The sequence below is a fragment of the Emydura macquarii genome, unplaced genomic scaffold (genome assembly GCF_026122565.2).
Source record: "Emydura macquarii macquarii isolate MOO-44397 ecotype Brisbane River unplaced genomic scaffold, CSIRO-AGI_Emac_v2 contig_71, whole genome shotgun sequence".
NCBI classification, from domain to species: Eukaryota; Metazoa; Chordata; order Testudines; family Chelidae; genus Emydura; species Emydura macquarii.
This window is the reverse complement of record NW_027130208.1, coordinates 1636393-1663116: the sequence shown is the minus strand read 5'-3', so window position 1 is coordinate 1663116 and position 26724 is coordinate 1636393. Positions and strand designations below refer to the sequence as shown.

Below are 26724 nucleotides of genomic sequence, written 5' to 3'. Positions count from 1 at the left end.
CCCGCGCCCATGACCTCAGCGGGAGGAGGCCATTGCAGAGCTCACCGTAAGTGGGATCTGAAGGCGTGATCTTGACTGTGTTTCCTTCAGAGGCAACTGTGTGCCCTGCCCCTGCCTGGCTTTATTGGGTGGTCATTATTAGGGGGTAGGATGAGCAGGCGCCATTATTTTTACATGGCCTAAAGGGCCTCGCAAGCCTCCCAGGCCAGGTCGGACAGTCGGATCGCTGCTTCCACCATCCGCTCCACGCAGCGGAACGCCAGGCGCTGTGCCCCGGCAGTGGGGACCCTGGCTGGATCAGGACCAATCTCAGACATGCCGTAAGGAGGGGGCAATGGCGCCATAGGGAGGGGCGGGTGGGGGAAGGGGGAGGTAACACTCCGTGCACAGCATGATGGGGTGCAGAGCCTGGTGAGGGGCGCTGGCGTACCCCAGCAGGACAGGCATGGCCTCCATTCCCCAGCCACCCACAAACACCCAGGTGTCTAGTTCAGCCACCGGAGAGGCTGGCGCACAGAACAACCTTGCCAGGAGCGAGGATCAGGCCCCCCCCCGGGGCAGGCCCTTGGCTTGCGCTGCCCAGCTGCCGCGGCAGTGCTCGTCTCGGTACGGTACGGCGGGACGCAGTGAATAACCAGCCGCTTGTCTGTAAACACGGTGCCGCAGAGTCAGCGGCGCCGCCGGTGGCTGCAGCCTGCCAGTGCCTTCCTGGTGCAACCAGCAGGGCCCCGCCCGCCACGACGGAGGGTGACCGGACTGCTGCACGCGGTCACTGCAAGACACTGCAACGGCAACTGTGCATGGCTCCGTTCCCCTGGCGCCGCCCGAATCTCTGCAGCAGCCTTGGCCATGCCCCGCCTCCTACAGGCTGCGCCGCGCGTTCCTGGGGGTTGGTGCGAGGTGAGGCGCTCCCTCACCCAGCATTAAGGCAGTTTTGTTACATTACAGAGAAGCTCTTTCAGGTGACGGGGAAAGAGGCCTAGGCTACACTCAGTGCCGCGGTCCAGAGCTCAATGCCAAGTACCGACTCGGCTCCTTAATAACTCTGGGCAGGAGCAGCACTCCTGGGCCTGGGCCTTTGGCCCCCAGACGTCAAGCCCCAGATTCCCTAACCCTAAAAGCAGCTAGGAAAAGGAAACTGCAGTGTGCACAAATAAAACCATAATCCCCCTTCGTAACGTGCATAGCTCACTGCACAAAGCAGACAGAACAGCTAAGCGGCCAGGAGGTTGGCGTTTACCCTCGTACCAAGATCCTTACCTGCTTTCACAGTCAGTTTAGTTAACAATGAAGCCACGATTTATCACACACAGATCCTCAGCTGTGCTACAATACCACTGTGCTTAGAAACCCAAGTGCTTACTCACACACCCCATAACAGCTCTGAGGAACAATGCCCATAGAACAAAGACAGTAGCTTTTCAAATAGCATGCGCCCAGAGCCTTGCCCCCATAAATATTCCCATCAAAAACCAAAGAGTCCATGCCCGGGCACATTACATTCAAGCTGTAATTATTTCCCACACGTCCACAGTGGCTCTTATAAAAATTCTGTTCAACCCTGCCGTCAAGACTGGGCTTGTTTTAGCTGGAGCAGAAGGATTTCGAAAGGACACACGTCTGTCAGGGCACTGTGCAGGATTAAACCGCTATCGGAGTCCGTAACGGAGCAGTTAGTAATGCAGATCAAGAGCTTCAGAACAATGGGGATTTAAAGTCAGGCTCTCAGGTCCATATTTAGGCACCTTGGGCCAGATTTGCACCCGTGCTGTGCTCAGAGCAGCTCCCGCAGGCATCAATGGCCTCTCCTGAGCGCCCAGCATTTTTGAAAACCTGCCCATTTCTTTAGGTGCCTAAGTGTGGCCCTGAGTCACCGGTTTAAAAAACCGGCTGTGCTAGCTCCAGAAGGGGGTTTGAGACATAGGTGCTGGAACCAGAGGTGCCGGGGGACGGAGAGAGGGAGGGAGGGAAGGAAGGAGACCGTGACTTGACGCGGGTTCCATTATATGTGGGGTTTACAGTTTGGTTCAATGGCTCCCAGCCCCCTCCCCCTCCCCCTATACAAACTGTTCCCGCACCCTCGGTTTCAGGTGCTCCACAGCCTGGTTTTAAAGGATGCTTTATTACTGAGATCTTTGCTGGGGAGGTTATTAAAGATCATTGACAATTATCCAGGGAGGAACCAAGCCTCCTCATTTCACACTGACCTCAGCAAAACCAGAGGGCGTTCAGCTGCCCACCGGCTTGGCCCTGGGTGCTGTCTGAGCCGGGCAGCACTCCACTTCAGTCTAAGAGTGTGGGACACGGCTTCCCATGGCCCGTTCCGCTGTGGGTCTCCACCAGGGCTAATCTGCTCCACTGCAGCCGCGCACAGAGCGCACGTTATGTAACATCTTTGTTTAAGAGGCTTGTGTGTGAGCAGCAGCAAGAATTTGCAAAAGTTCACGTGCTGCCTGATTGGGATGGCAGGCGCCGAATGCAGGAGCCGCAGCTTGGCAGTGAAATAATAAGCCTGCATTGCTTCTCTGAGAAGTGGGGATGTGTTTGTTTTCCAGGGAGTTTCTGCAGAGCTGTTGTGAAGAGCAAGACAAATGGCTAGAGAGGATGGCACAAACCCACTAGCGAACAAGGACCTCCTAGTGCTGGGGCTCCACCGAGCCCAGCAGGTTGAATTCTTCCTCTGATCAGCTCTGCATTCTGTGACATCTTGGGCTGTCAAATGCAATCACTCTAATCTTCCACAGCCTTTCAGAATAAGGCACCCAGCTTAGAAGACAGGCATCCACCGTCTGAAAGCTGCTTTTGTGCCTGGACAGAGCCTGTGTGCAAGCTGGGCGTTACGTATACAAAAGCGAGTCCTTTACGTGGCGGGACAAGAAGTCAAAGGAAAACTTCGCTGCTCATCTCCTTTCAGATCCTGTGGATTTTCACCTGCGTTGCTCTGTGGACTAAACGGGAGCTGTCAAGGTGCCAGGAGCCGTGTGTTTGCACATTCCTTAGTGTTTAATGCAGCCTGTGCCTCTCCACAGATTGTGTGGACAACACCCCGGAACAATACAGAGCCTGCAACTCCAGGAAAGCCAAGAGGCCAATTCAAAAGGACTGCCGGTGATCTGAGGGAGGCTTCCTGGACACTGAACTCAGACTATGGGAGCAGCTCATGGCAAAAAGGTAACGGGACGCCTTTATTCTTTGCTACTTAAGCATTGGTGGATTTGAAGAGATGACACCTGTCTCTGCTGCTCTGATTAACCCCTTTGTGTATTGCCCGATCCTTTCAATAGTTCAGGGATGGATTATAGACAAGGAGCTGCTGGTGTGGACACAGGTGTCAAATGTTGTCAGATGGATTAAGTAATTCCAGTTGATTCGATTGATAAATTGGCCACCCTTTACAGAGCTTTCGAGAGCCAATGAGGAGCAAGGGGCGGGGCTGAGACAGAGACAGCGATATGTTGGGAAGCTGCATACACACCTGCGCAGAGACCGAGGCCAGCCTTCGGTTTTGCCACTGAAAATGTTCACTCACGTAGCTGATGGTTTTCATCTCGTCAGGCAAGGCCAGCGGTGTGTTAGCAGCTTTGCTTGTGGCAGTAGGCGAGGTGTTAAAAGCAGGGCAGCAGTTTGCTCTAGGGCGCACTCGGGAGAGCAGTCGGACTAAAAAGCGAACGGGCGTGCAGGGCTGTAAATTGCACTCGCTTTGGATCTTCTCCAGCATGATTTCAGGGGGCCGTCAGCAAGCCTGTGCCGGAAGTGAAGGAAACGTCCTGGGGTTGTTTTACGGGCTAAACTCAGCAGTCTGCCTTCTTAACTCGCTAGTAGCTGCTCATTGCATTCCTTTTTCATGTTAGTAGTGTAAACAAAATGCGACCATATTCCCTACGGCAAGAGCACTCCACTCAGCTCTGCCTGGACTGCCTGCCCTCGCAGACTTCTTAGCGGAAATGACCCTCCACCTTGAGAAAACATCTTAGGGGCTGCGGCTGAGCAAATATTCATTGCTAATCATTTCTTTAATTAATTTAGCCTCTTATCTACTAACGAATCACCTGCAGCTCAGAATTTCCTTGAATGGATTCATTAGGCAAAAGCATGCACTGGTACGTTCCCAGAAATAATTCCGGGCACCGCTCACTCTCCACCACGGACACCAGGCTGGGTTCCAGTGTCAGTCACACTCTGCTGAGGACTTTCCCGCCCCTCATCCCAGCATGTAGGAGGAGAACACTTGTGTTTTCTCCCGCCCCTCATCCCAGCATGTAGGAGGAGAACACTTGTGTTTTCCTCTCTTTCCCTTCTCTCATTAACACCTTTTCCCAGTGAGTGCCCATTCCACATCAAACGCCATTGGCAGACAATACAGGCAGCAGCAAATTACAGATTCACAGATTCCCAGGCTGAAAGGGATCATTGTGATCATCTGGTCTGACCCCCGTAGAACACGGGCCACAGAACTGCCCCAAAATAATCCCTAGAGCAGATCTTTTTAGAAAAACATCCAGTCTTGTTTTCAGAATGGTCAGTGATGGAGAATCACTAGGTACATTGTTCCAATGGTTAATTACCCTCACTGTCCAAAATTCACACCTTATTTCCAGTCTGAATTTGTTTAGATTCAGCGTCCAGCCAGTGGATCCTGGTAGGCCTTTCTCTGCTAGACTGAGAACCCATTATTAAATATTTCTTTCCCATGTAGCTACTTATAGACAGTGATCGAGCCAGGCCTTAACCTTCTCTGTGTTCAGTTAAATAGATGGAGCTCATTGAGTCTGTCACTATAAAGCAGGTTTTCTAATCCTTTAATGATTCTCGTGGCTCTTCTCTGAACCTTCTCCAATTTATCAACATCCTTCTTGAATTGTGGACACCAGAACAGGACACAGGATTCCAGCAGCCGTCACACCAGTGCCAAATACAGAGATAAAATAACCTCTAGACCCCTACTCAGGATTCCCCTCTTTACATGTCTAAGAACTGTGTTAGCCCTTTTGACCACGGCTCACACCAGGAGCTCATTTCAGCTGATTATCCACCATGGCCCTCAAATCTTTTCCAGAGGCACTGCTCCCCAGGGTAGAGTGCCCCAGCCTGTATGTATGGCCGACATTCTGTGTTCCTAGATGTATACCTTTATATTTAGCTGTAGTAAAACACGCATTACTTGCTTGCACCCTGCTTACCAAGTGATGTACAGCACTCTGTATCAGTGACCTGGCCGCTTCCCTACTTCCCACTCCCTCAATTTTTGTGTCATCTGCAAACTTACCCCTTCCTAACCTAGCACATACACTACATAGCTGTGACAGAAAGCATGTCGATATTAGAACTGGCCGGTGTAAACTCCCACGTGAGGAGACATACCTGCGCTAGCACTGGTTGGCCTAGTGTACTAAAAATAGAGTGTAGCCATGGCACCGGGAGCGGCGGAAGGGGCTAGCCGCCCCAACTGCGATACCATTGGAGACCCTAGGTACATACTGAGAGGGGCTAGCGCCTCCTGCTGCTCGCACCACTGTGGCTATACGTCTATTTTCAGCTGGAATTTTTCACCTTGCTTGAATAACGACACACCTAACGTCTGTGGGATGGAGGGTTAAATTTGCACCAAAGCAGCCCTGAGACACGTTTCAAGGCCTTCTAAATTATAACAAGCTGTGTGCTAGGAACTGAACCGGGACAAGGTAACAGATACAAGTTTTAATGTACATATAAAAAGCTCCTCACGAATACTGCCATGGGGGGTCAGTCCCACCCAAACGCTTGAACTCTCCATAACCCCCTGCGCTGTAGCTGGTGAATGGCAGATTCCACTGTTGGCCCCACACTTTAAAATATAAGCATTGCCAGTACAGCATGGCTTGGCTTTGAAACTCTTTGGAAAGATACAGCTGAAATTTCCTCTTTCGGGCCAACTCGCCTCCAACCTGTGGGGAGCCCCTACAAAGGTTTGGAGATGATTTGACTTTGGTGGGTGCAAAAAAGGTCACAGATGTCACATGCATGTCAACAGCCAGCATGTTGCCTGGTTAGACAATAGAGCATGTCCCTGCATAGCTGCCGTTGAGCAGGACAAGTCATTGAAGACGAATGACTTGTGGTTCCATTTTTTTATAGTTTAGCATGAATCTTATCACGGTGGGAGTCAAAGGCCCTTTTTTTCCTGTTCCCAAGGTATGTCTACACTGCGCAATCTTTTCTTTTCTCCAGCACTAAGTTAAAGTCTGCGTGACCGAGCAGACGCTAGCTTGGCTGGTGAGTTGTAATGGAGAGCTCCCCAATGCTGAGCTCCTTTCTCTGGCATCCTTTACAGGCGTTTACACTGAAATAAATTCCCTCTGTGTGTTTAAAAGGAAGTTTCAACTGATACATAAAAGATGAGGCAAGACCCTGATTTAACGCTGCTGACAGACTGACTAGTCGGTAACTCGGCCCCGGGAACAAAGGGGAAGAAAGGACGAGAGACAGGAGGGAGGGGCTTAGATTCGACCCTGTGCAGTGCTCTTAATTTGGCTTAACCATCCATCAGAGGAATGGCCCAGGGCAGGAATACCAATCACTGCACCGCCTGCCTCTCTGCAGTCAGTCCTGGGGCCATGGCCAGGATATTGCTACGCCCCCACGGATAGCCCCTTGTAAGCATTGCCAGCTAGCACCAGTTGTGTTGTGTTGTGTTGTGTTTGTTGTGTTGTGTTGTGTTGTGGAGAAGTTTGGCCCTGTGAGGCAGGGACGTCTGCATTCCCATTTTATAGCTGGGGAAGCTGAGACTGAGGGGAGAAGTGACTTGCTCAGGGACACACTGAGAGTCTGTGGCAGAGGTGAGAAATTAGGATTGTCTTGAGTCCCAGTCCAGGCTCTTAACCACATCACCATCCTCGCCTCTTTTCAGGCTGCTCCGCTTTACGCCACTGGGCCAGCCCGGTGCACAGCACCCTTGTGACCGATCTGTGTGCCCCGCTGCTGCAGCCATGGCTCTAGGCCATGCACAGTGCGTCTTGTCGCATACTAGGAGACCTGGGGGCACTATGACACTGACAGGCAGCGCGCTCAGGCTGGGGGCGGGGAAGTGTATCCGGGGGGGGGGAGGGGAGGGGGCCTCTCCTTGGGCACCACACCCAGCGGTTAGCAGTGTTTGCAGGGCTGGAATTTACCTACGGAAAGACCTCTGCATCCACACACGACAGGCCCAAGAGGGAACTAGGGCCTGCCGGCTCGCAGGAGTGAGCTGGCCGTCTGTGAGGGTCCGGGAGGAATTTTCCCTCTTGGCACAGCTGGTCAGTGCTGTGTGGGGCGTCGTGTTACCGTCCGGTTGCTCCCTCTGGACCAGCTGGATCTGCGCTGCCCGTCTATGACAGCCCCGTGTGAGCGCCTGCTCTCCCTCGCCAGACCTGCCGGTCCTGGCCAGGTTGTTCTAACTGAGACTGCACGGCGGTGGTGTCAAAGCCTTCGCAGGCACCGTGAAGAGACGCATTAAACATGCTGCCCCTCGGCGTGTGGGGTTAGCCAGGCCAAGGAAAGCCCCGTTGTACACAGCAGGCGCTGCACAGCACGAGGTGAGGGCTACAAGCACGTCACAGCCAAGCTAGTGCTAGTCGTGAGCTGGCCCAGGTTCGTACCGTTCAGATTTAGAACAGAACAGAAGCGCCGTGGGATTAATATAAATGGATTGTGATGTACGGGACTGTCCTCACCATCAGAACAATAGGGCTTAGCAAAGGCTGCCCGCGTGTCAGCGAGCCCCAGGTCAGGGAGCTGACGATTTCACCTTCCCGGGCTGTGGCTTTCCCTGGACAATCCCTGTTCCAGTTTCACCCTCGCTGCCACGCTTGTGGAGACTACACCGCGGCTCCGCGTGGCTGCAGCCATCCACACCAGCACTATCGATTGCAAGATCGGGGTTTAGACAGGGACACGATGAAACAGGAGACGTATTGCACGGCCGAGGGCAGGAAGGGGGTGATCAGCTGATGACTGTGCCTGGCGCGTTGCACAGCACGGGCTCCGCAGTCAGCAGGAAGACAGAGGGGAGGAACGGCAGGGCGGGGGAGGGCATTCAATTTATAGCAAATCAATCTAAGCTAATCTAGCTCACTAGCCCTGTCGGGAAGGGGCTCCAAGAGACTCTTCGCAGCAGAGACGTCAGGAAGCCAAGTGGAACAGACGTGGAATTGCTCTTTCATATCTTTGCTGCTGTTTCCAGGGTTTTCTTGCACCGATTGCTCACCAACACAGGTAAGCAATTAGTGCTGATGACCCGGGGCTGCGGCCTGCAGAGCTGCGTGCAGTAGACAAGTCATTGATCAACGGAGCCAGCCGTCTTCACCAGGACAGTGCTGTCTACACAAATTCTCAGACTACAACAGCCCTGCAAACAGACTGCCCTGGTGTCGGCTACTCTTCAGTTATCCTTCCCTTGCAGCCAGGAGCATCACTCTGGCTTGCGGCTATGACATATTAAAGGCAGCTCTCCAACCACGTAGGAAGACATCTCCCAACAATGACCAGGGGGTCGCTTAGGCAAGTGAAGCGTGCTGCACTAGCCTGAACGTCAGGTGTGTTCACTTCTTTTTCAGTTCTTCCTTGGGAGAGGTTTAGTTATAGTCAAGGGAAAGGGACTGGCAGCTCTAGGAACTGGTGCCTGAAGAAATATCATAGGTCAAGTGTCTTAAACTGGAAACACCCGCTGGAAATGAAAACTCCGCCGAAGCTGCGAAGTCAGCCAATATAATTCAGTTCAGTTCAGTGGTGCCATCCTACACGGATTCAGGTGACAGTCCGTCAGTATTTCCATTTTGTCATGGGACGGCCCAGCCTGCAGCACCCTCCAGTGGCAGAACAAGCGTGCTGGCCTCAGTTTACCTCCTTCAGAGCCCCCATTAACTGCACACAGACTATCTTGCCTCAATAATTCCCTCCTTGGGGACAGTGTATTACCAAAACATAGTTCAAATACGCCATAACAAAAGTCCCAGACGTGGTCCACCCCTCCATAGTCCCCAGTGTATATAGTCCTCAAACCCCACGTTGTCTAGTCCATTGACGTACACATACCATGCTGCTGCGTCGTCCATCACACCTGGATTCTTCGTCCAACCGTCCCTGTCCTTTCAGCAGGACAGTCATCCTGGCCCAGCCAACTGGAGTGTGACCCTGCTCATCCTAGCGGGAACCCCCACACCGCTCTGCTGGGAGTTCTTCCTCACCAGAGGAGCACCCATGACTCCCCCTTAATATCCGTCGCGTTCCCCAGCGCCGAGCCGCCCATGGGCAAGCCCTCTGCCGCTCACAAGTTCCCGGAACACCGGACATTCCCGCGCAGCCGGGAGCAGCATGGGCCCGCCCTCGCCGGCGTAACCTCACGTGCACGGTGCTTTTGACTTCACACCATCTGCGAGAGCGCCCCAGCCCCGCCTGCCTGACCTGCGTGCGAGGTTAGGCCAGAGGGGTGGAGAGGCGCCCTCTTCAGAACGGTGTCTCCCATCCGACACTGGACAAAACCACCTAGTACCGGAGAGGGGACAAACCAGCCTAAAAGGGGCCAGGCCAGTATAAAACCAGACGAGTGGCCCCCTTTCTGACCCTTTGCTCTGGCTCTCCACCTTGGACGCCAGGACGCAGCTCCCCCGGCTTCTCTCGCCCTTTCCGGCTCTCCGGTGTGGGCAGCTCCCCCGCTGTCTTGTCTTCTGCCTTCCACCAGGAACCACCTACTGCTTCCTTCAGGGACCGCAGCCCCTTCCTGACCGGCTCTTCCTTCTTTTAAGCCCAAATGGGGTCAGCTGACCCATCCTACGTGCATTGGCCTCTCCCTCTCAAAGGGCCAGTGTCACCATGTGACACATTCCAGTGCAGTTAAGGCTGTGACATAAAAATAAAATGTACCACACCGATTTTATCCAGTGCCCTAGAACGGCTCTGTCCGTGGCTGCGTTTCTGCCAGTTGTCTCTATCACCATGCTCCCACTGTGCTGTATAACGTTTCTGACTTGCTGACCACCAAAAGCTTTAGACACACCCAGGAGCTTTCCTCGCTTGTAATCAGCTCACGCTGTCAGCTTCGTTCATCCACAGACCACGACACAGTCGACTGATGGTGACATCAGACACTGGTACGGGACGTGGGTTGTCACCAGGCACCGAGTCCACAGAAAGTGTCATCTAACATTTCTGTACTGACCTTTCTGTGTCTGGAGAGATGTGCTACTCCGGCCTTAGCATAACTAATGTTACAGCCATAAACGTATAATACTATACGCTACACCAGGTGTAGCACAACTACCGACTGTGCAACCTCACATCCATCCATGTCGACTGGCTTGTGTATCAGGCTGTTCTGAAGTGTCTACTGCAGCCCGAGAAGTTACAGAAAGTTGTGGCATTGATAGTTTCATACTTCAGCTCTTCAGTCTTTAAGAAGCTTTGGATCAGAGTGAGCTCGTCCTACTCAGTTTTCAGATGTTTACCTACCTTCCCCTCCCAAGTATAGAGGAAGTGCCTCAAGTAATGAAACTGCGCCTTGATTTTCAGAGACATGCAGTCCCTGCCGCTCCTATCAACGTAAACACAAGACAGTTCCAAATAGAAATGCTCTTTCAAAATGACCCTGCTTTCCGCAGTTTCAAAGCTAATGTGTTTAGTCATACATTCAGTGCAAGTAAAATAATTTCATCCAACCAGATTATTCACGCTGCACCGGCTATGAATGCTACAAAAGTCAATATTTCAATTCTAACATACAAGCTAAGTACTGGAATAAAATCCCCAGAAAGAAATGGGCTAATATCTCTTATACTGTACCTCTTCTTTCATAGGAGGAGAAATGTGCACAGCTAAATAACAGGCCCCATGCCCTTTTCATTGGCTTTGGTGCAGGTGATAACGTGAAGCCGTGTGGATATTTCTAAGTGTCTCTTTTAAAGCTGGTCATTTTATCCATTGCCAGGATGGCCCAGATCTGTTGATGCTGCCCTTGTCATAGCGAGGGAAGCAAGTACAAGAACTAAGTAAAGGTTGTGTTTCTTTTAGTTCTTCTTCTGCCAGGTCTCAATATGGCGGGAGGCAGCGACGTCATTTTTATCACTGTCACCACAATACTGAGCAGGTGACTTCTCTTCCCGACTCACGTACGGATCAGCCTCTGAACACAACCACAGCCTCACGCGTTCTAGCCCAACCACCCTAAAACGCAGCCTTCGTTTGCTGAAGGGCGTGCTGCACATCCAGCAGTTAATGAGCATCTGTTGGCCGCAGACGGGACATTGGGTCAAAGGTATAGCTGCATTTGTTACACTGCAGTTTACACTAGGGAAGAGGCTGACCCTTTATCTTGAGTGGCGCCTACTGTGCAAAGGCAAGGAGCTGGCAGAGAGCAGAGCTCTTAAATGCTACGAGGAAGTTCAAAGGGAAAATCTATGTTACTAAATGGAAAATTCAAAATGACCAAGAGCCGCTTCTCTCATTTGGAGTCTTTGGAAACTCTCATCCTGACTATTAGAATGCTGGGCCCTTATTTTGGAAAGCGAAGACGAGAGGAAAGGAAACAAGAGCAGCAGTGTTTGTGGCTGGCAAGACAGAGGAAAGCTTTATCATGAGAGCCAGAAAAGGGCGAGTTCATTGACTGCGAGGCAAAGCGCAGGGAAGAAAGAACTGCGCCGGTTTCCGAGGGATTAACGTGTAATGCCAGCCGCTCAGAGAGCTTAAGCATGATTCTGCCAGAGTTATAGATCCTGGAACATTCATTTAAAGGGAAAAAAAGGGAAATAAGGTCCTAGCTGTGATTGCTCAAAGATTGATTTGTTCGTTCTCTAGCTCGATTCGCATTTCCTTCCTTCTGATGCTCATTAGCCTCCTCCGGTATCAGCTGGAAATCAAAAACTGGCAGCAAAATCAGCACCAGGAATCAAACGGGATGTAGCTCCATTTAAGTTATGCAAACTTACACCAGCTCAGGGTGTGATGCAAAATGTACAGATGTGTACACACAATTATCTCTAAGCTAGGTAATCATTCTACTTCAACTGGAAATGCCAATTATGAACGGCAGAGCAAAACTCAGTGGCTGGAAGCTGATGCCTTTGTGTTCCAAGCAGAGGGATGCCAGGGCAGGCAGGCCCATCTGAGTGGGAGAGGCATGGAGCAAGGGGAAAAGAGCATTTCCTGAGATTCATAGATTCTAAAGCCTGAGGAGACCATTGTGATCATCTAGTCTGACCTCCTGTGTAACACAGGCCAGAGACCTGCCCCACCATAATTCCTAGAGCAGAACTTTTAGAAAAACATCCAGTCTTGATTTCAGACTTGTCAGAGATGGAGAATCCACCAGCCCCTTGGTAAATAGTTCCAGTGGTTAATTACCTTCACTGCTAAAAATGAATGCCTTATTTCCAGTCTGAATTTGTCTAGCCAGCCACTTCCAGCCACTAGATCTTGTTAGACCTTTCTCTGCTAGATTGAAGGGCCCGTTATCAAATATTGGTTTCCCATTTAGCTACTTTATAGCCTGTGATCAAGTCACCCCTTAACCGTCTCTTCATTAAGCTAAATAGACTGAGCTCCTGGAGTCTCACTATAAGGCAAGTTTTCTAATCGTTTAATCGATCTCAAGGCTGTTCTCTGAACCCTCTCCAATTTAGCAGCATCCTTCTTGAATTGTGGACACCCGAACGGGTGCCCAATATTCCAGCAGCTGTCACATGAGTGCCAGGTACAGAGGTGAAATAACCTCTCAACTCCTACCCGAGATACCCCTCTTTAGTCATTCAAGGATCACATCAGCTCTTTTGGCCACAGCATTGCACTGTGAGCTCATGATCAGCTGATTATCTGCCATGACTCCAAAATCTTTTCCAGAGGCACTGCTGCCCAGGAGAGAGTCCCCCAGCCGGTAAGTGTGACCGACATGCTGTGTGCCTAGGTGTACACCTTTACATTTAGCCATATCAAAAAGCATATTGTTTGCTTGTGCCCAGTTCACCAAGTAAGCCAGACCAGCCTGTATCAGAGACCAGGCCCTTTCGTTATTTACCACTCCCTCAATTTGTGTGTCACCTGCGGACTTCGTCGGTGATGAGTTTATGTTTTCTTTCAGTTCACTGATGACATGTTAGATAGCATCGGGCCAAGAACTGATTCCCTGCGGGATCCCAATAGAAACACAGCCGCTCAGTGATGATTCACCATGTTAATGGTGGGGGCGGCAGAGCGTGCTGTGGGAGAGACGCTGTTAGCCTACGAACCAGTTGCCCTGAGTGTGCTTTTCAAAGGGTGGAAGCTGCAAGGGATGGTACCAGGCTATATTGACCTTAAAGAATTCTACTTTGTGTCCAGAAAAGCAGGCAGGTGTGAGATGCTGTAAGACCTGATTGGAATGACTCGTGGTGTGGGGTGGCATGGCATGGCATGGGGTAGCGTGGAGTGAAGGCTGGTGCCCCAGGCATTGCAGGAGACATTTACACCTGAGCCAGTCTGGAAAATATTGGAAGTAGCTGACCTCTCCAAGTTCATCTCAGCTTCCTGTGGGCAGCCGCTCGGCTCCTGCACCAGCCGGGCACACCGCCATCCTGCCCGTTCTGCTGCTAGGAAAGCTGCTGCTGCTGCACGTCAGAGTGACCACCTGTAGGCAAACGGCAGCGCAAGCAGGGCGGGTGGTCGTGAGAGAGGATCCAAAACTCCGCTGTGGATTGGGAAGCAGACTCTGTGCTGGTGCAGCGGCCTGGAAGAAGAGGCATAAAGCAGCTCGGGGAGAGAGAGTGCGGGGAGTTTTCTGGCATTGTCCATAATAAATGTATTTGTTCAGGTGACAAAAGAGTTGAGCTCGACTGACTTGCCTGGTGGGTGCTGAAGAGAAGTCTGTTTGTGTCCCCTCACATCGGAGAGCTTGGTGAGGAACAGTTTGTTCTTACAGAGAGATTCCCACACACACTTTCTCTCCATGCAGCCCTCGGAGGGCTGGGGCAACTGTCGAAGACCAATTCATCCTTATGTAAAGGTCAGTGCGTCCACCCTGGCATGTGACGCGCCTGACTGTTTGTAGTGTGAACGTCCGCACCGCGCTGTCCATGGGAATCCCCGCAGCTATCACAGGTTGGTAACTGTTGACTAATTAATAGCAATGACTGTTTGCAGTGGCCAAAAAGCTGTGCCTTTTGCTTTCCTTGGTGGAAAGCGGTTCCTCATCCTTGCCTTCCCTGCAGGTCCTCGCCTGCAGCTAGCTCCCTCCCTTTGGGCCCCATCAGCATTGCTCTTGCAGTACGTCAGCCAAAAGGATCAATGCAGAGGGGCATGAGATACTCCCTCCCCCGGGTCGGCTCCTCATGGCACTTCAGCTCGGACAAGCAACAAACAATGCACCCTGAGTCACGAGGGGCAAGTTCAGAGCAGTGTTCCGAAGCACAGAGCTAGTGGGTTCGCCCCACATGTGCTGGGTTTCTGCAGGATGGACTGCCCTCCTAAGAGGTGCAGAAGGAAGATGTTGATATTACTGTTCCCTGAGCCTGCTCTCTGACACTGACACCGACACCTTCTGCCGTTTGCCATTAGCGATGTGCCCAAGCCAAACCCCATAGCCACCGCCTGGAATCCGGAACCAGATCTACAGCGAAATTTCTGGCTGATCCAAGTCAACTAAGCCCCAAAACTCTGTTCTGAACCACCCTGAATTTGGGCGGATGGGAGCGGGGGAGAGAGCAGGAGGGGTTTCGAAGTCTGGACTTGACCAATGAGTCTTGGGCCCTGCTCTGTTTCCAAGATTTCTTGTGGGAACTGAGATCTCTGAGCTTTGTAACCAAGAGAAGAAATAAAAGCAGCTCAGTGGTTGGTGAAGCAAAGAAAGCCCGAGGGTAATTACAGAGCCCCAGGCTCTTCGCAGCTGGCTGACAGAGCTCAAACTCTGGGCTTTGACTGCAGCCTCCAGGCGAGGAAGGACAACAAGCTCGTGTCACTCCTACATGCCCTCGGAAAATGTCCTGCCGTTCTGATGTACAGCTGAACGAACGGGGCAGGAAGCAAAAGAGTGCTGCTGTCTTCCAGTCCTAAAAGACCATTCGAATAAAATAAAGGGACTGAATTCTCTTGACACTTTGGCCAAATGCCACATGCAGCGTTTGGGAGACTGCCAGACAGATCACTGGCCCACGGAATATAGTTCTGTTTGGGATGTTTTTGCACAATGATATGCACCCAGACACACACACACACACACACACACACAATCATTGTAACCGATCTAGTTCTTTCAAGCAGACAATCCCAGGTGTATTATTACACAGTAAAATTCACCCCAGCAGGGGAAAACGCCCAGAAGAGAGTCTGAAATGCAAACAGAGCCACACTGCCACGTTGATTTCCTTTCCCAGGAGGCTACGGTCCGTGGGGGCATTTGCCCAGGGTGGCCTTTGTCTCCTCTTTCATTCCCCGGTCACTGGCAATGTGTCCAAGTTGTAGGCTGGAACCACAGCAACCCAAACTTTGGGGCTGGAAGCCAGGCATCTAAGCCTGGATACACATTCTGGGCTGAACCAGAAACCAAAATCTGAACCGAGCAAACGTTGAGATTGGCCCAAACGCAGACTGGCTTTTTTCTGCTCGAGCCCAGCTCCCGCAGGCCGGAGGCAATGTGGGCCAGGGGGCAGGGAGCCTGAGCGGGAATCAGAAGCGCTAGGTTCTGTTGGCAGCTCTGATGCAGGAGCAAGTCATTTAACCTTCAGTGCCCCACGTCCCCCATCTGAAAGCAGCGGTAATGAGACGCAGCGCTGTCAGCTCCCCCCAGGAGAGGCGGCTCTGTGTCACCGCGAGGCATTGTGACCACTGTTCTCCATTAAGTGCCTGTGGGATGAGTATCCTTTGTTGCAAAGCCCAGTTCTGTTTGGCTCCATCGTGGCCTTACTGTATTCTCTGCAACGTGAGAGCAAGCCAGCTCTGGGGCTGTCCTGTGTGTCTGCCATCAAGGTGAACTCTCCAGAAGCGGCGTTGCCAGTAGAACGTTTGCACCCTTCATTCAGTGTCTTTGGCACCATGCACAGAGTACTCTGCCTCGGGCAGCTCAGCGAGCCTTGGGAGTTTCCAGGGGAGGTCGGACTAGCCTAGGGCTGCTAACAAGGTGTGACTGTAGCCAACAGAGGGCAGTGCAAGAATGTGGCTGCGTACGTGTGTACCAGCACATCTACACTCACAGCCCCGCCCAGCAGACTGGATGAAAAGTGACCCATGGCAGGTGAGGATTTGGTTAAGGCCTGGAGCCAAGAGGGGGTCCTTGTGCATAGGGTACCGTCTGCTGTAATGTCTCGCTTTGTTTCGTGTTAGGTGGCAACCAACCAAGACCTTCCTTGTGTTCGTTGTCTTGGCGTGTCAGATGAGACAGTCAGTGCTAATGCTTCCCGCATTGTCTTTGCATACTGGTTGGCGAGGCTGTGGGTAGTGTCTTACCCTGTGTCCAGCTATTAATTGCTGCAGCTAATTTGCAGGAGGTCTGCTGTTGAGACCTGTATAAAAGAGAGACATTACGCTTGACCTCACTCCCCTCTGTGGTGCTTGTTTTTAGACTCAATACGCTGCACTGAGATTGGACGCTTGCTGGGGCCCCGTCTACCTCCCGTTGAATTCACTAGTGGGTTTTTCCACTTGGATTGAGCCCTTCGGCTGTTCTGGAGAGCCAGGAAGTTGCATCTTCCCTTCTTTATCTTTGCCATTATACTTGTCCAGGGCAGCTGGTAAAGTGGGGCTGGTTCATCAGCATTTTAAAAATCAGGGCCCTCCCCGCTGGTCGCTCCGTTGTTATTTCCGCAGTGCAGTACTTGCACACAGTGCTGTGTAGACAGTCAAATCCAAATGAACCAGAAAGACAGGAGTCCCTGCCTGGAAAAGATCCCAGCCCAGAGGCACAAGTGGGTACAATACTGCAAAGAACACACACAATGAGTTGTAGTCTCAGCAACTGGACTGTAGCTAAACTAAATTAAATCCATACCAGCCGTCCACTACAACAGCATCATATCCAACAACACACCCTGTGCATAATGCAGAGACAATTAGCTAAAGCGCTAAGTAAAGGGAACGCGCTTCTTTTTTTTCATGCTGCTGCATTTATTGTCCCTGACAGTGAAGCATCGTACTGATTAGAACCAGGCATCCCACGTTCCAGTGCAAGTCCACCCTGACCTGCAGTTTCTCCCTCGTCCAGTTTCTTGAGCTTCTCTGGTGAAGTGGCACCCAACTGCACTGGGCAGAGCTGGCTTCTGGGTCTGTGGTGTGAATGAAAGTCCACAGAGCACAGGATGAGGTCACCAAGTTGCCTTCCATTTCAGGCCTACTCAGAAGCTGAACCCAGGTCTCCCTCCAGAAATGAAAAGCTCAAGTCCTTAGGCCACACAAAGCCGTGGGGAGGAACGGGCAGTGCTTTTCAGTTAAAGCCAATAGACACTCCCCCACCACCAGCACAGTGCAGGCAGCACTTTGCAGAGTGACGGGCTCCGTGTATTAATGTTACTAGGGTGGAACCTGTTCTCAATCCAGACCTTTGGCCATGAATTCATAGAGTGGATTCGTGTTGCAATGGCCGTGCCTGGCTTCTGGGCCATGAGCATGACTGCTTGGTGTTTCAGGTCAGTGCAGGCATTTGCCTTAAAGGCCACGAGGAAGAAAACAAAGGTCAGTGCATCATTAATCTGTGTCGAAGGGTTTGATTTATGAATACAATCATACAAAGCACCAGTTCAGGCACTGGCAGTGCTCTGCTTGAGTAGCTAGTCAATGGCTACCTGTCTCTGAGAGCTGCCTGGGAGCAGCAGTAATGTGATGATAGTAGAGTAATGAGATCTCCTGACTGCTCTCAGTGCGTAAGCTTACCATTTTTTTGCTGCTGTTGTTGAAAAGTCATTAGCGTCACTGATCATTTTCCTAAGATCATCCAGCAATTACATTTCACGGCAGCATTATAACCTTGAGCCTAGCTTTAGCCCCAGTGGAACAGTACAGATTTGTAAAGGTCAGAAGATCAGTAAGGAAACGTTACACCAATCATTTGATATACTGGAAAGTACTTTGCAATATGATAGTGAAATCTACTATGTTATGGTCAGGGAATAGAGGTAATATTATCTTTGTGCTTTGCTTAAAAAAGCTAATCAGAGGCTGTACATACCCAGCTGTGCATATGAGTGCCAGACAATGGGAGCTGGCATAAAACAGGAGTGCTTATGGTGTACTGAAACCCAGGTGAACTCAGGTATACAAAATCAAACAATCAGGCTCTGTGCTAGGAGGACAGTATGAGTGTCTCCCATTAATTTGTTCCTTATGTACATCAAAGGATTCCCATTACCCTAGAAATACAATATTCTGTCCTCCTTGGATTAATGCTCTTTTCTGGTATTAAAGATGAGGCGCTATCAGAGATGGAGGTGTTAGAAGAAGAGGTGCAGTGGCAAATTGATCATGAAAAAAGCATTAAGCCACTAAGCCTAGGAATTTAAGTGTTAGCAGGTGAGCTCCTGACAAAGATATGCAATCTTAAAAACAGCTACTGTTCCAGAGGACTGGATGGTAGCAAATGTTGAATTTATATTTTTTAAAAAGGCTCTAGGGTAGTCTGGGGAATTGCATGGCAGTAAACCATAGATCTGTATCTGACAAACTGTTTGAAACAATGGTTAAAAATAAAATTATGAAGTACCTCCTGGAACTCATGATCTGATAGGGTCTAACCAGCCTGCTTTCTGTGAAGGAAAATCATGTTTCACTAATCCCTTAGAAGTTTTTGAATGTGTCAACATAGTAGTGGTTAAAAGAGAATAGATTGACATTATTTAGACTTCCAACATGCCTTTGACAAAATCTCTCACAAGAGGCCATTAAAAGCTAAGTCATCATGAGGTGAAAGGTAAAGGACTATCATGGATCAATTCGACTGCTAGGAGACTGTAACAGGCTGGCTTGCAACTGGACAGGACAGCCTGGAGCTAAGCCAGCCCTGATTACAAGATGAGTCCACCTTAGAGGAATCAGGAATCAGGCAGCTGGAAGTTGCAAGAAGGGGGTGTGGTTGAGACTGCCAGGTAAGGAATGTGAGCGAAGCCAAACAGCAAAAATGAAGGTGTTTGTACACCAATGCGAGGAGCCTGGGTAACAAAATGGAGGAACTAGAGCTACTGGTAGAGAAAGTGAAACCAGATATTACAGGGATAACAGAAACATGGTGGAATAGTCGTCATGACTGGTGTACAAGTATTGAAGGGTACGTGCTGTGTAGGAAAGTCAAATATAAAGGCAATGGTGGTGGAGTAGCATTGTATATCAATGATGAGGTAGACTGTAAAGAAATTAGAAGTGATGGAATTGATAAGACAGAGTCTCTCTGGGTAAAAATCACATTGGGGAAGAAAACTACGAGGGTTTCCTCTGGGACAGTGCTTGGGGTGTGCTACAGACCACCGGGATCTCATTTGGACATGGATAGAGACCTCTTTAAGACTTTTAATGAAGTAAATACTACTGGGAACTGTGTAATTATGGGAGACTTTAACGTCCCAGATACAGACTGGAGGACAAGTGCTAGTGGTAATAATAGGGCCCAGATTTTCCTGGATGTGACAGCTGACAGATTCCCTCATCAAATAGTTACTGAACCAACAAGAGGGGATGCCATTTTAGATTTGGTACTGGTGAGTAGCGAGGATCTCATAGAAAAACTGGTTGTAGGGGACAACCTTGGTTCAAGCGATCATGAGCTAATTCAGTTCAAACTAAATGGAAGGATAAACAAAAATAGATCTGTGACTAGGGTCTTTGATTTCAAAAGGGCTAGCTTAAAAAAATTAGGGGAATTAGTTGAGGAAGAGAACTGGACTGAAGAACTCATGGATCTAAAGGTGGAGGAGGCTTGGAATTACTTCAAGTCAAAGTTGCAGGAACTACCTGAAGCCTGCCTCTCCAGGAAGGGGAAAAAATTCATAGGCAAGAGTTGTAGACCAAGCTGGATGAATAAGCATCTCAGACAGATGATTAAGAGAAAGCCTACAAGGAGTGGAAGATGGGAGGGATCAGCAAGAAAAGCTACCTGCTGGAGGTCAGAACATGTAGAGATAAAGTGAGAAAGGCCAAAAGCCAAGTAGAGTTGGACCTTGCAAAGGGAATTAAAACCAATAGTCAAAGGTTCTATAGCCATATAAACAGGAAGAAAACAAAGAAAGAAGAAGTGGGACTGCTAAGCACTGAGGATGGGGTGGAGGTTAAGGATAATCTAGGCATGGCCGAATATCTAAACTAATACTTTGCCTCCATTTTTAATGAGGCTAATGATGAGCCTGGGGATAGTGGTAGGGTGGCTAATGGGAATGAGGATATGGAGGCAGAAATGACCATATCCGGGGTATAAGCCAAACTCAAACAGCTTAATGGGACTAAATCGGGGGCCGGATCATCTCCATCCAAGAATATTAAAGGAACTAGCACACAAAATTGCAAGCCCATTAGCAAGGACTTTAATGAATCTGTAAACTCCGGTGCTGTACCGTATGACTGGAGAATTGCTAACATAGTTCCTATTTTTAAGAAAGGGAAAAAATGTGATCCGGATAACTACAGGCCTGCTAGTTTGACCTCAGTAGTGTGCAAGGTCTTGGAAAAAAATTTAAAGAGAAAGTAGTTAAAGACATTGAGGTTAACGGTAATTGGGATAAAATACAACATGGCTTTACAAAAGATAGATCGTGCCAGACCAACCAATCTCCTTTCTTAAGAAGATGATTTTTTAGACAAAGGGAATGCAGTGGATCTAATTTACCTAGATTTCAGTAAGGCATTTGATACGGTTCCACATGGGGAATTATTATCATTATCAAAAATATCTGGAGTTATAATTAATGACAAGGTCTAGCTGCTGACGCCCTGCAGTGCTCCCCTCTACGTCACAGTCCCCCTGGCACCCTACTAGTACCCTCAGGGTTTGGTGTCTGCGCACCCCCAAGAATTACTTCACTAAGCATCAAAGGCCTGATCCAACGGCTGGTCTCAGTGGGCTTTGGAACAAGCTGAGAGGGAGCATAATAGACAAACTATGCCGAAATAAGAGCTGAGAGCAGGGCAGCGGCCTCACATAATGTCTTAATATTGGAGAACACCCAGCCAACATGTTCTCATCCAAGGCAATAGAAGCCAGCAATGGGAAGGCAGTTCCAGTTCAACTCAGATGTGTCTGATGTGCTTCTAAATCTCATGTTCTCTGGTTTCACCAGAGGGAACTGCCCCGTCTCTTGGATCTGCCTATGGCTAATGTGTTGCTTCAACGCATCAGAGTCATAAACTCATAGACTTTAAGGCCAGAAGGGACCATCATGATCATCCAGGTCACAGAACCTCACCCACCCACTCCTGTGGCAGACCTCTAACCTCTGGCAGAGTTACTGACATCCCCGAATCATGGTTTAAAGACTTCAAGTTACAGAGAATCCACCATTTACACTAGTTTACATCTGCAAGTGATCCGTGCCCCAGGCTGCAGAGAAAGGTGAAAACCCCCCAGGTCTCTGCCAATCTGACCCAAGGGAAAATTCCTTCCTGACTCCAAGTATGGTGATCAGTGAGACCCTGAGCAAGACCCACCAGCCAGACACCTGGGAAAGAAGTCATGGTAGTAACTCAGAGCCCTCCCCATCTAGTGTCCATCACCAGACATCCCTTTAAAAGGTTATTTTTAGCACTAGTGTTGTTTTAATTAATCAGTGTGTTCATTCACTGGCCATCAGTGTAAATCGTCTCCATGTCTCTGTCAACTTACGGGAATTAATTACCTTTTTCCAATCTCACTTACATTAGAATATCTTGGGTAAACTCCAGTCAAGTGAACGGAGTTGTTATAAAAGCTTGTGTATGTGAGTTCAGAACCAGGCTGTAAATGGTTTTTTCCCCATGAGGCATTTTGTACACCCTAATATTTCTTAGTTACCGTGATCTGGTTGCAGCAATTCCTTTCCTAGCTCATTAGCTCCGATTTTGACTGGCAACATAATACTATGACTATAATGTTATAAGATACAGGCTTTGCTATGGACCTAAATCCATCTGGCCCCATACTTATCAAAGAGCAATTAAATTTGCATTATTGCTACTTGGATTGTGCCCATGTTGACAGCTGGCTTATCTATCAACTTTAATCAAAACACAAACAGAAGTCGAGATTACGGAGAGGATTACTTTTGCTGAAAGCTAGCGTTGTGTTATCCAGGTGTAGGACACGTCTCACTTGTTTGAAACTTTGTATAGGAGAGCTGGATAGAGGCTTTGGCAGAGGCATGGGGTCCCTGGAGTGGACTCTCACTCACTGGGCTGGAGATGGAAATGAATGAGAAGGATGAAGGAAAAAAGAAGGAAAACTGAGAGATGCTTTCTCTTACCAGCTAGTTACTGGAGGGCCCCTGTCTTTGGCTTCAGAGGGATAACTCTTGCCTAACTTACGGTGAAGTTCCCCATTCACAGTCGTTCAGAACTGAAGTCTCTCAGAAAAATACAGTGGTTTCCAGGGTGAAAAGATGGGAAATCCTTGGGGTCTGGCTCCATGTGAGAGCAGGGCTTGTACCAACACACGGGAGCGTAGCTGGTGCTGTATAGGCTGACTATCAAACAAAATAATATCAAGAAAAGCCCAAATTCCTGCTAAATCACTCTAGCAGTTCTTATAAAATAAGTCATTTTACCAGTTTTCTCTGTGACACAAAATGCCGCAGCATAGCAGAGAGACTCGTACACTGACCGGAGTATAGCCAGCCCACAGCAGAGAGACTCGTACACTGACCGGAGTATAGCCAGCCCACAGCAGAGAGACTCATACACTGACCGGAGTATAGCCAGCCCATAGCAGAAAGACTCGTACACTGACCGGAGTATAGCCAGCCCACAGCAGAGAGACTCGTACACTGACCGGAGTATAGCCAGCCCATAGCAGAAAGACTCGTACACTGACCGGAGTATAGCCAGCCCACAGCAGAGAGACTCATACACTGACCGGAGTATAGCCAGCCCATAGCAGAGAGACTCGTACACTGACCGGAGTATAGCCAGCCCATAGCAGAGAGACTCGTACACTGACCGGAGTATAGCCAGCCCACAGCAGAGAGACTCGTACACTGACCGGAGTATAGCCAGCCCATAGCAGAGAGACTCGTACACTGACCGGAGTATAGCCAGCCCATAGCAGAGAGACTCGTACACTGACCGGAGTATAGCCAGCCCATAGCAGAGAGACTCATACACTGACCGGAGTATAGCCAGCCCATAGCAGAGAGACTCGTACACTGACCGGAGTATAGCCAGCCCATAGCAGAGAGACTCGTACACTCACCGGAGTATAGCCAGCCCACAGCAGAGAGACTTGTACACTGACCGGAGTATAGCCAGCCCATAGCAGAGAGACTCGTACACTGACTGGAGTATAGCCAGCCCAGGGTTGTATAATGATGGAGCAACAACTCTGGAATGACAAATGAAAATAAATGGCCTAGGTGAGGGTGTTCGAGTTTCCAGAAATACACTCTATTATATTTTAACTAATTTTTCAAGGACAAAACAATTCAAGGACATAAGCTAGGAAGGTGAGTTTAACAGTAGGGCCAAAGGCTCAGCGCATGTAAACTGAGCTATGCCAACCTATGCCCGCTGAGGACCTGACATGTACATTGTACGTGAGTTCTGTGTGCCCCCTTCCACAGCAGTTGTTTTTGAAAAGCTCTCTCCACTGATGGGGAAATTTCCTGGCTGGATTCACTCCTAGCGGGTTTTTTTTTTCTTCTCCTGCTGATGTAGCGAGAATTCAGCCATCCTTGGAGCAGCTTCTTGCATTGAATAGGAAGGCTAGTGACACCTCATGCTCACCTGCTTTATGATGCGAGGTTTACTGGTTAAACCACACCCCTGAAGGAATTCTGTGATTCTGACAGGCGACCTGGATGGTGCAGCAAGGGAAACTTTGCAGCAATCTGGCAGCTACAAACTGACGAGAATATAGGGCTCTGCCTGGAAGATGCTAAGAGCCTTTAGGATTAAGAGCACTCAACATTTTGCAGGAGGTGCTCAGCACCTCACAGGATGATGCCCCACAGTCCCTTTCATTTCATCTATTAAAAGTACCATTGCCTTCCTGCCTCTGGATTAGCTATTTCTGACCAAAGAAAGAAAACTCTTCCACCTTTCTCTTCCTGGTCTCCTGTCACGTTTCTGCTTTCCTCTGACATCATATCCCATGGTCTCCCTGTAGGAAAGCGGTCATGAAAAGGTTAACTGGGTAACCCAGAGTATTATGGGGGGGAGCCACATTCCACCCTCCACCCTTGCTTCCTGTTTAGTCAGTGGGAGTTTGCCCCCCACTCTGTTGTGATGCAGTGAAATAAAGCAGCAAGTTCCCAGCCTGCTGTGCTGGAGCAGACTTCATTTTGTTGCATTGAGTGGTCTCTTTGCAAAACTTCTCTGACTTAACTGCCTAATTCTCAGAGGGGAACCTCAGCACATCCCCAGTGATGGCATTCTCCTGGGGTAGCGCAAGGCCTGTGCTCTATGACTTACTGTCCCCCTCCCCTGCCCGCCCCCACTTGCAGCTCTACTCTGGTGCAGTCAGTTGCAGGGTTGCCCCCTCTAAATCATTCTGTCACCAGTCTCACAATAATTGTGAGTTCTGCGCAAAGCCCCCGCGCCTGGAGACCAGTGATTATGCACAAGAAGCCAGCTTTCCTTTGAATGAATAGTAAATTTCTAGCCTTCCTGGTTGTAGAGAAATGATCAAAAATGTGACTCGAGTGTAAGCTAAAGACTCAGAAACCAGAAAGCAAATAAAAAGAAACGAAATTTAAAAAAAAAAAAAATCGAATGATTTTTAAGCCAATCTTATGATTTTTTGGAGCCTGAGTCCTGATTTTTGCCCATGTGAGGTTGGCAAGCATTCAGCCATGGTTAGGGGAGGAAATCCTCTCCTACTCCCCTTTCATGCACAGCTGCCTTTCTTGTTTCATTCTGGCATGTGTGTTGCCATTTGACATATGCCTCTGCATTTTTTCCCCTTGGGATGTGTCGTTAGCAGCCGTGTCTTTCTGCTTAGCCCTGATCAGAGAAACACTCCCCAAGTCCAGGGTTATACGGTCCATGACCTTCTGCTCTTCAGTTCAACTAAGCATATTTACCGGTTTGACACTGTAACAAACCACTTCTTTGTTTGGAGCCCAGCCTGCGCGGCAGTTCTGTCCTGTCACCATTTGACTTGCAGAGGTCATTTCAGAGCATTTTTGTTCCTCAGCATGTCTGGGCCTTCATCTTTCTATGCAGTGAGGACTGCATACCTTCAATGACTGCATGAGGGGTGAAATTCACCGTTCTGCAGAGGCCAGTCACCCCGACCTCCCATTTCAGCCCTGTCTGCAGAGAGGTGAATTTCACCTAGGCTGAGACGCCTTCCAGTAAAGATTCTACGTTCTTTTTCCTGACCTGGCTCCTTTAATATTATGAGAAACCAGACCCGGTTCTATACATGCCAAGAGAGTCAGTAGGAATGCAAGTTCTCTAAGCACTATTGCAGTTACTGATCTTGTTGAGTGTGCGTATCTCATAACTTTTATTTTGGGCGAAATAGACTAATGTAGCAAACCCATTCCCTTCTCCCTCTCCCTTTTTAACAGAAAAAGAAACAAAACAAAACCGATTTCCAAACCTGCCACCTGAGCGTCAGGGAGCTGCTCCCCAGAGCTACAGGATGGACAAGGCTTACAATTGCCTCTCTAAGGGCTTGTCTGTGCTACAGAGCCGTGGCCAGAACAGCAGTGCTGGCAGAGCCCCCGGCTGCAGGCGCAGTGAAAGCTACACCCCCCCCCCAGAACGCCATTAGCCAAGCCGACAGAAGCACTTGTCTCCCCGCATAGCTGCTTCGAGAATGTGGTGTTTGCCGGCAGAGTTACATCCGCGAGGGGGTCTGATTGTTCCACGCTCCTACCCACCATCACTGTGCCATCAAAGCTTTGTAGCATAGACAGCCCCGCAGGGTTCGCTCTGCACTGCAAGCTTGCCTTCTGTCAGGAGGCCCCCCGTGAAGGACAGGCTCTGTAGGCAGCGTCACCCAACACAGCAGTGCTGAAATTCACCACCAGAATCCGGGCTGTGGACGGTGCGCTGCTGTCTGACAATGAGTGGCTGCCATCGGGACATGCAAGACGATTCTTCTCCTCCTGTGTGCCGTGGAGCTGGGATGGGATGGGGCCAGGCCAAGGCGACAAGGTCCATGGTTATAACCCCTTAATGGAAGGGGGGGTGCAGGAGCTGGCGTGAGCCACGCCACACCTGGGCTTAGTGCTACACAAATAGTGAAGAACAATACACCATCATGCCAGCTCAGAAGGCAAAACAGCCGCGACTAAGAGGCTGTAGCACTGACCTGTACCCTGCCCTCAGGAGGGGATGAATGCCATACCCCCAATCCATGCGGTTACACGGGTTCATAAACAGAAAGGGAAAGTATATCCCTAGTGTAAACCCATTGGAGCTAACGGGCCCTGTTCTCCAATCACCACCTTTTTACACCCAGAGTGTAAACAACAGAGTGACTCCTGAGTCTGAGAAAGGAGCGGATAATCAGTCCGAATTGACTTACACCTAGGATGCATTGGCCTCAAGATTCATCAAGATCCCCCTGCCCCGACCCTCAGGAGGCCTGGAAACCCTGCGTTGGGACACGTTTTCCAAACAGTATCATATCCAGCTATGGTT

General features: G+C 49.8%; 1 protein-coding gene across 1 annotated transcript in view; it reads left to right on the top strand.

The window, feature by feature from the left end:
• Positions 1–2946: 2946 nt before the first annotated feature.
• Positions 2947–26724, top strand: part of FAM107A (family with sequence similarity 107 member A) — a 57787-nt gene continuing 34009 nt past the window's right edge. The window contains exon 1 of the mRNA XM_067541292.1: positions 2947–3171. Within this exon, the coding sequence (XP_067397393.1) occupies positions 3148–3171 (24 nt within the window). The 5' untranslated portion in view covers positions 2947–3147. The remainder of the gene's footprint in view (positions 3172–26724) is intronic.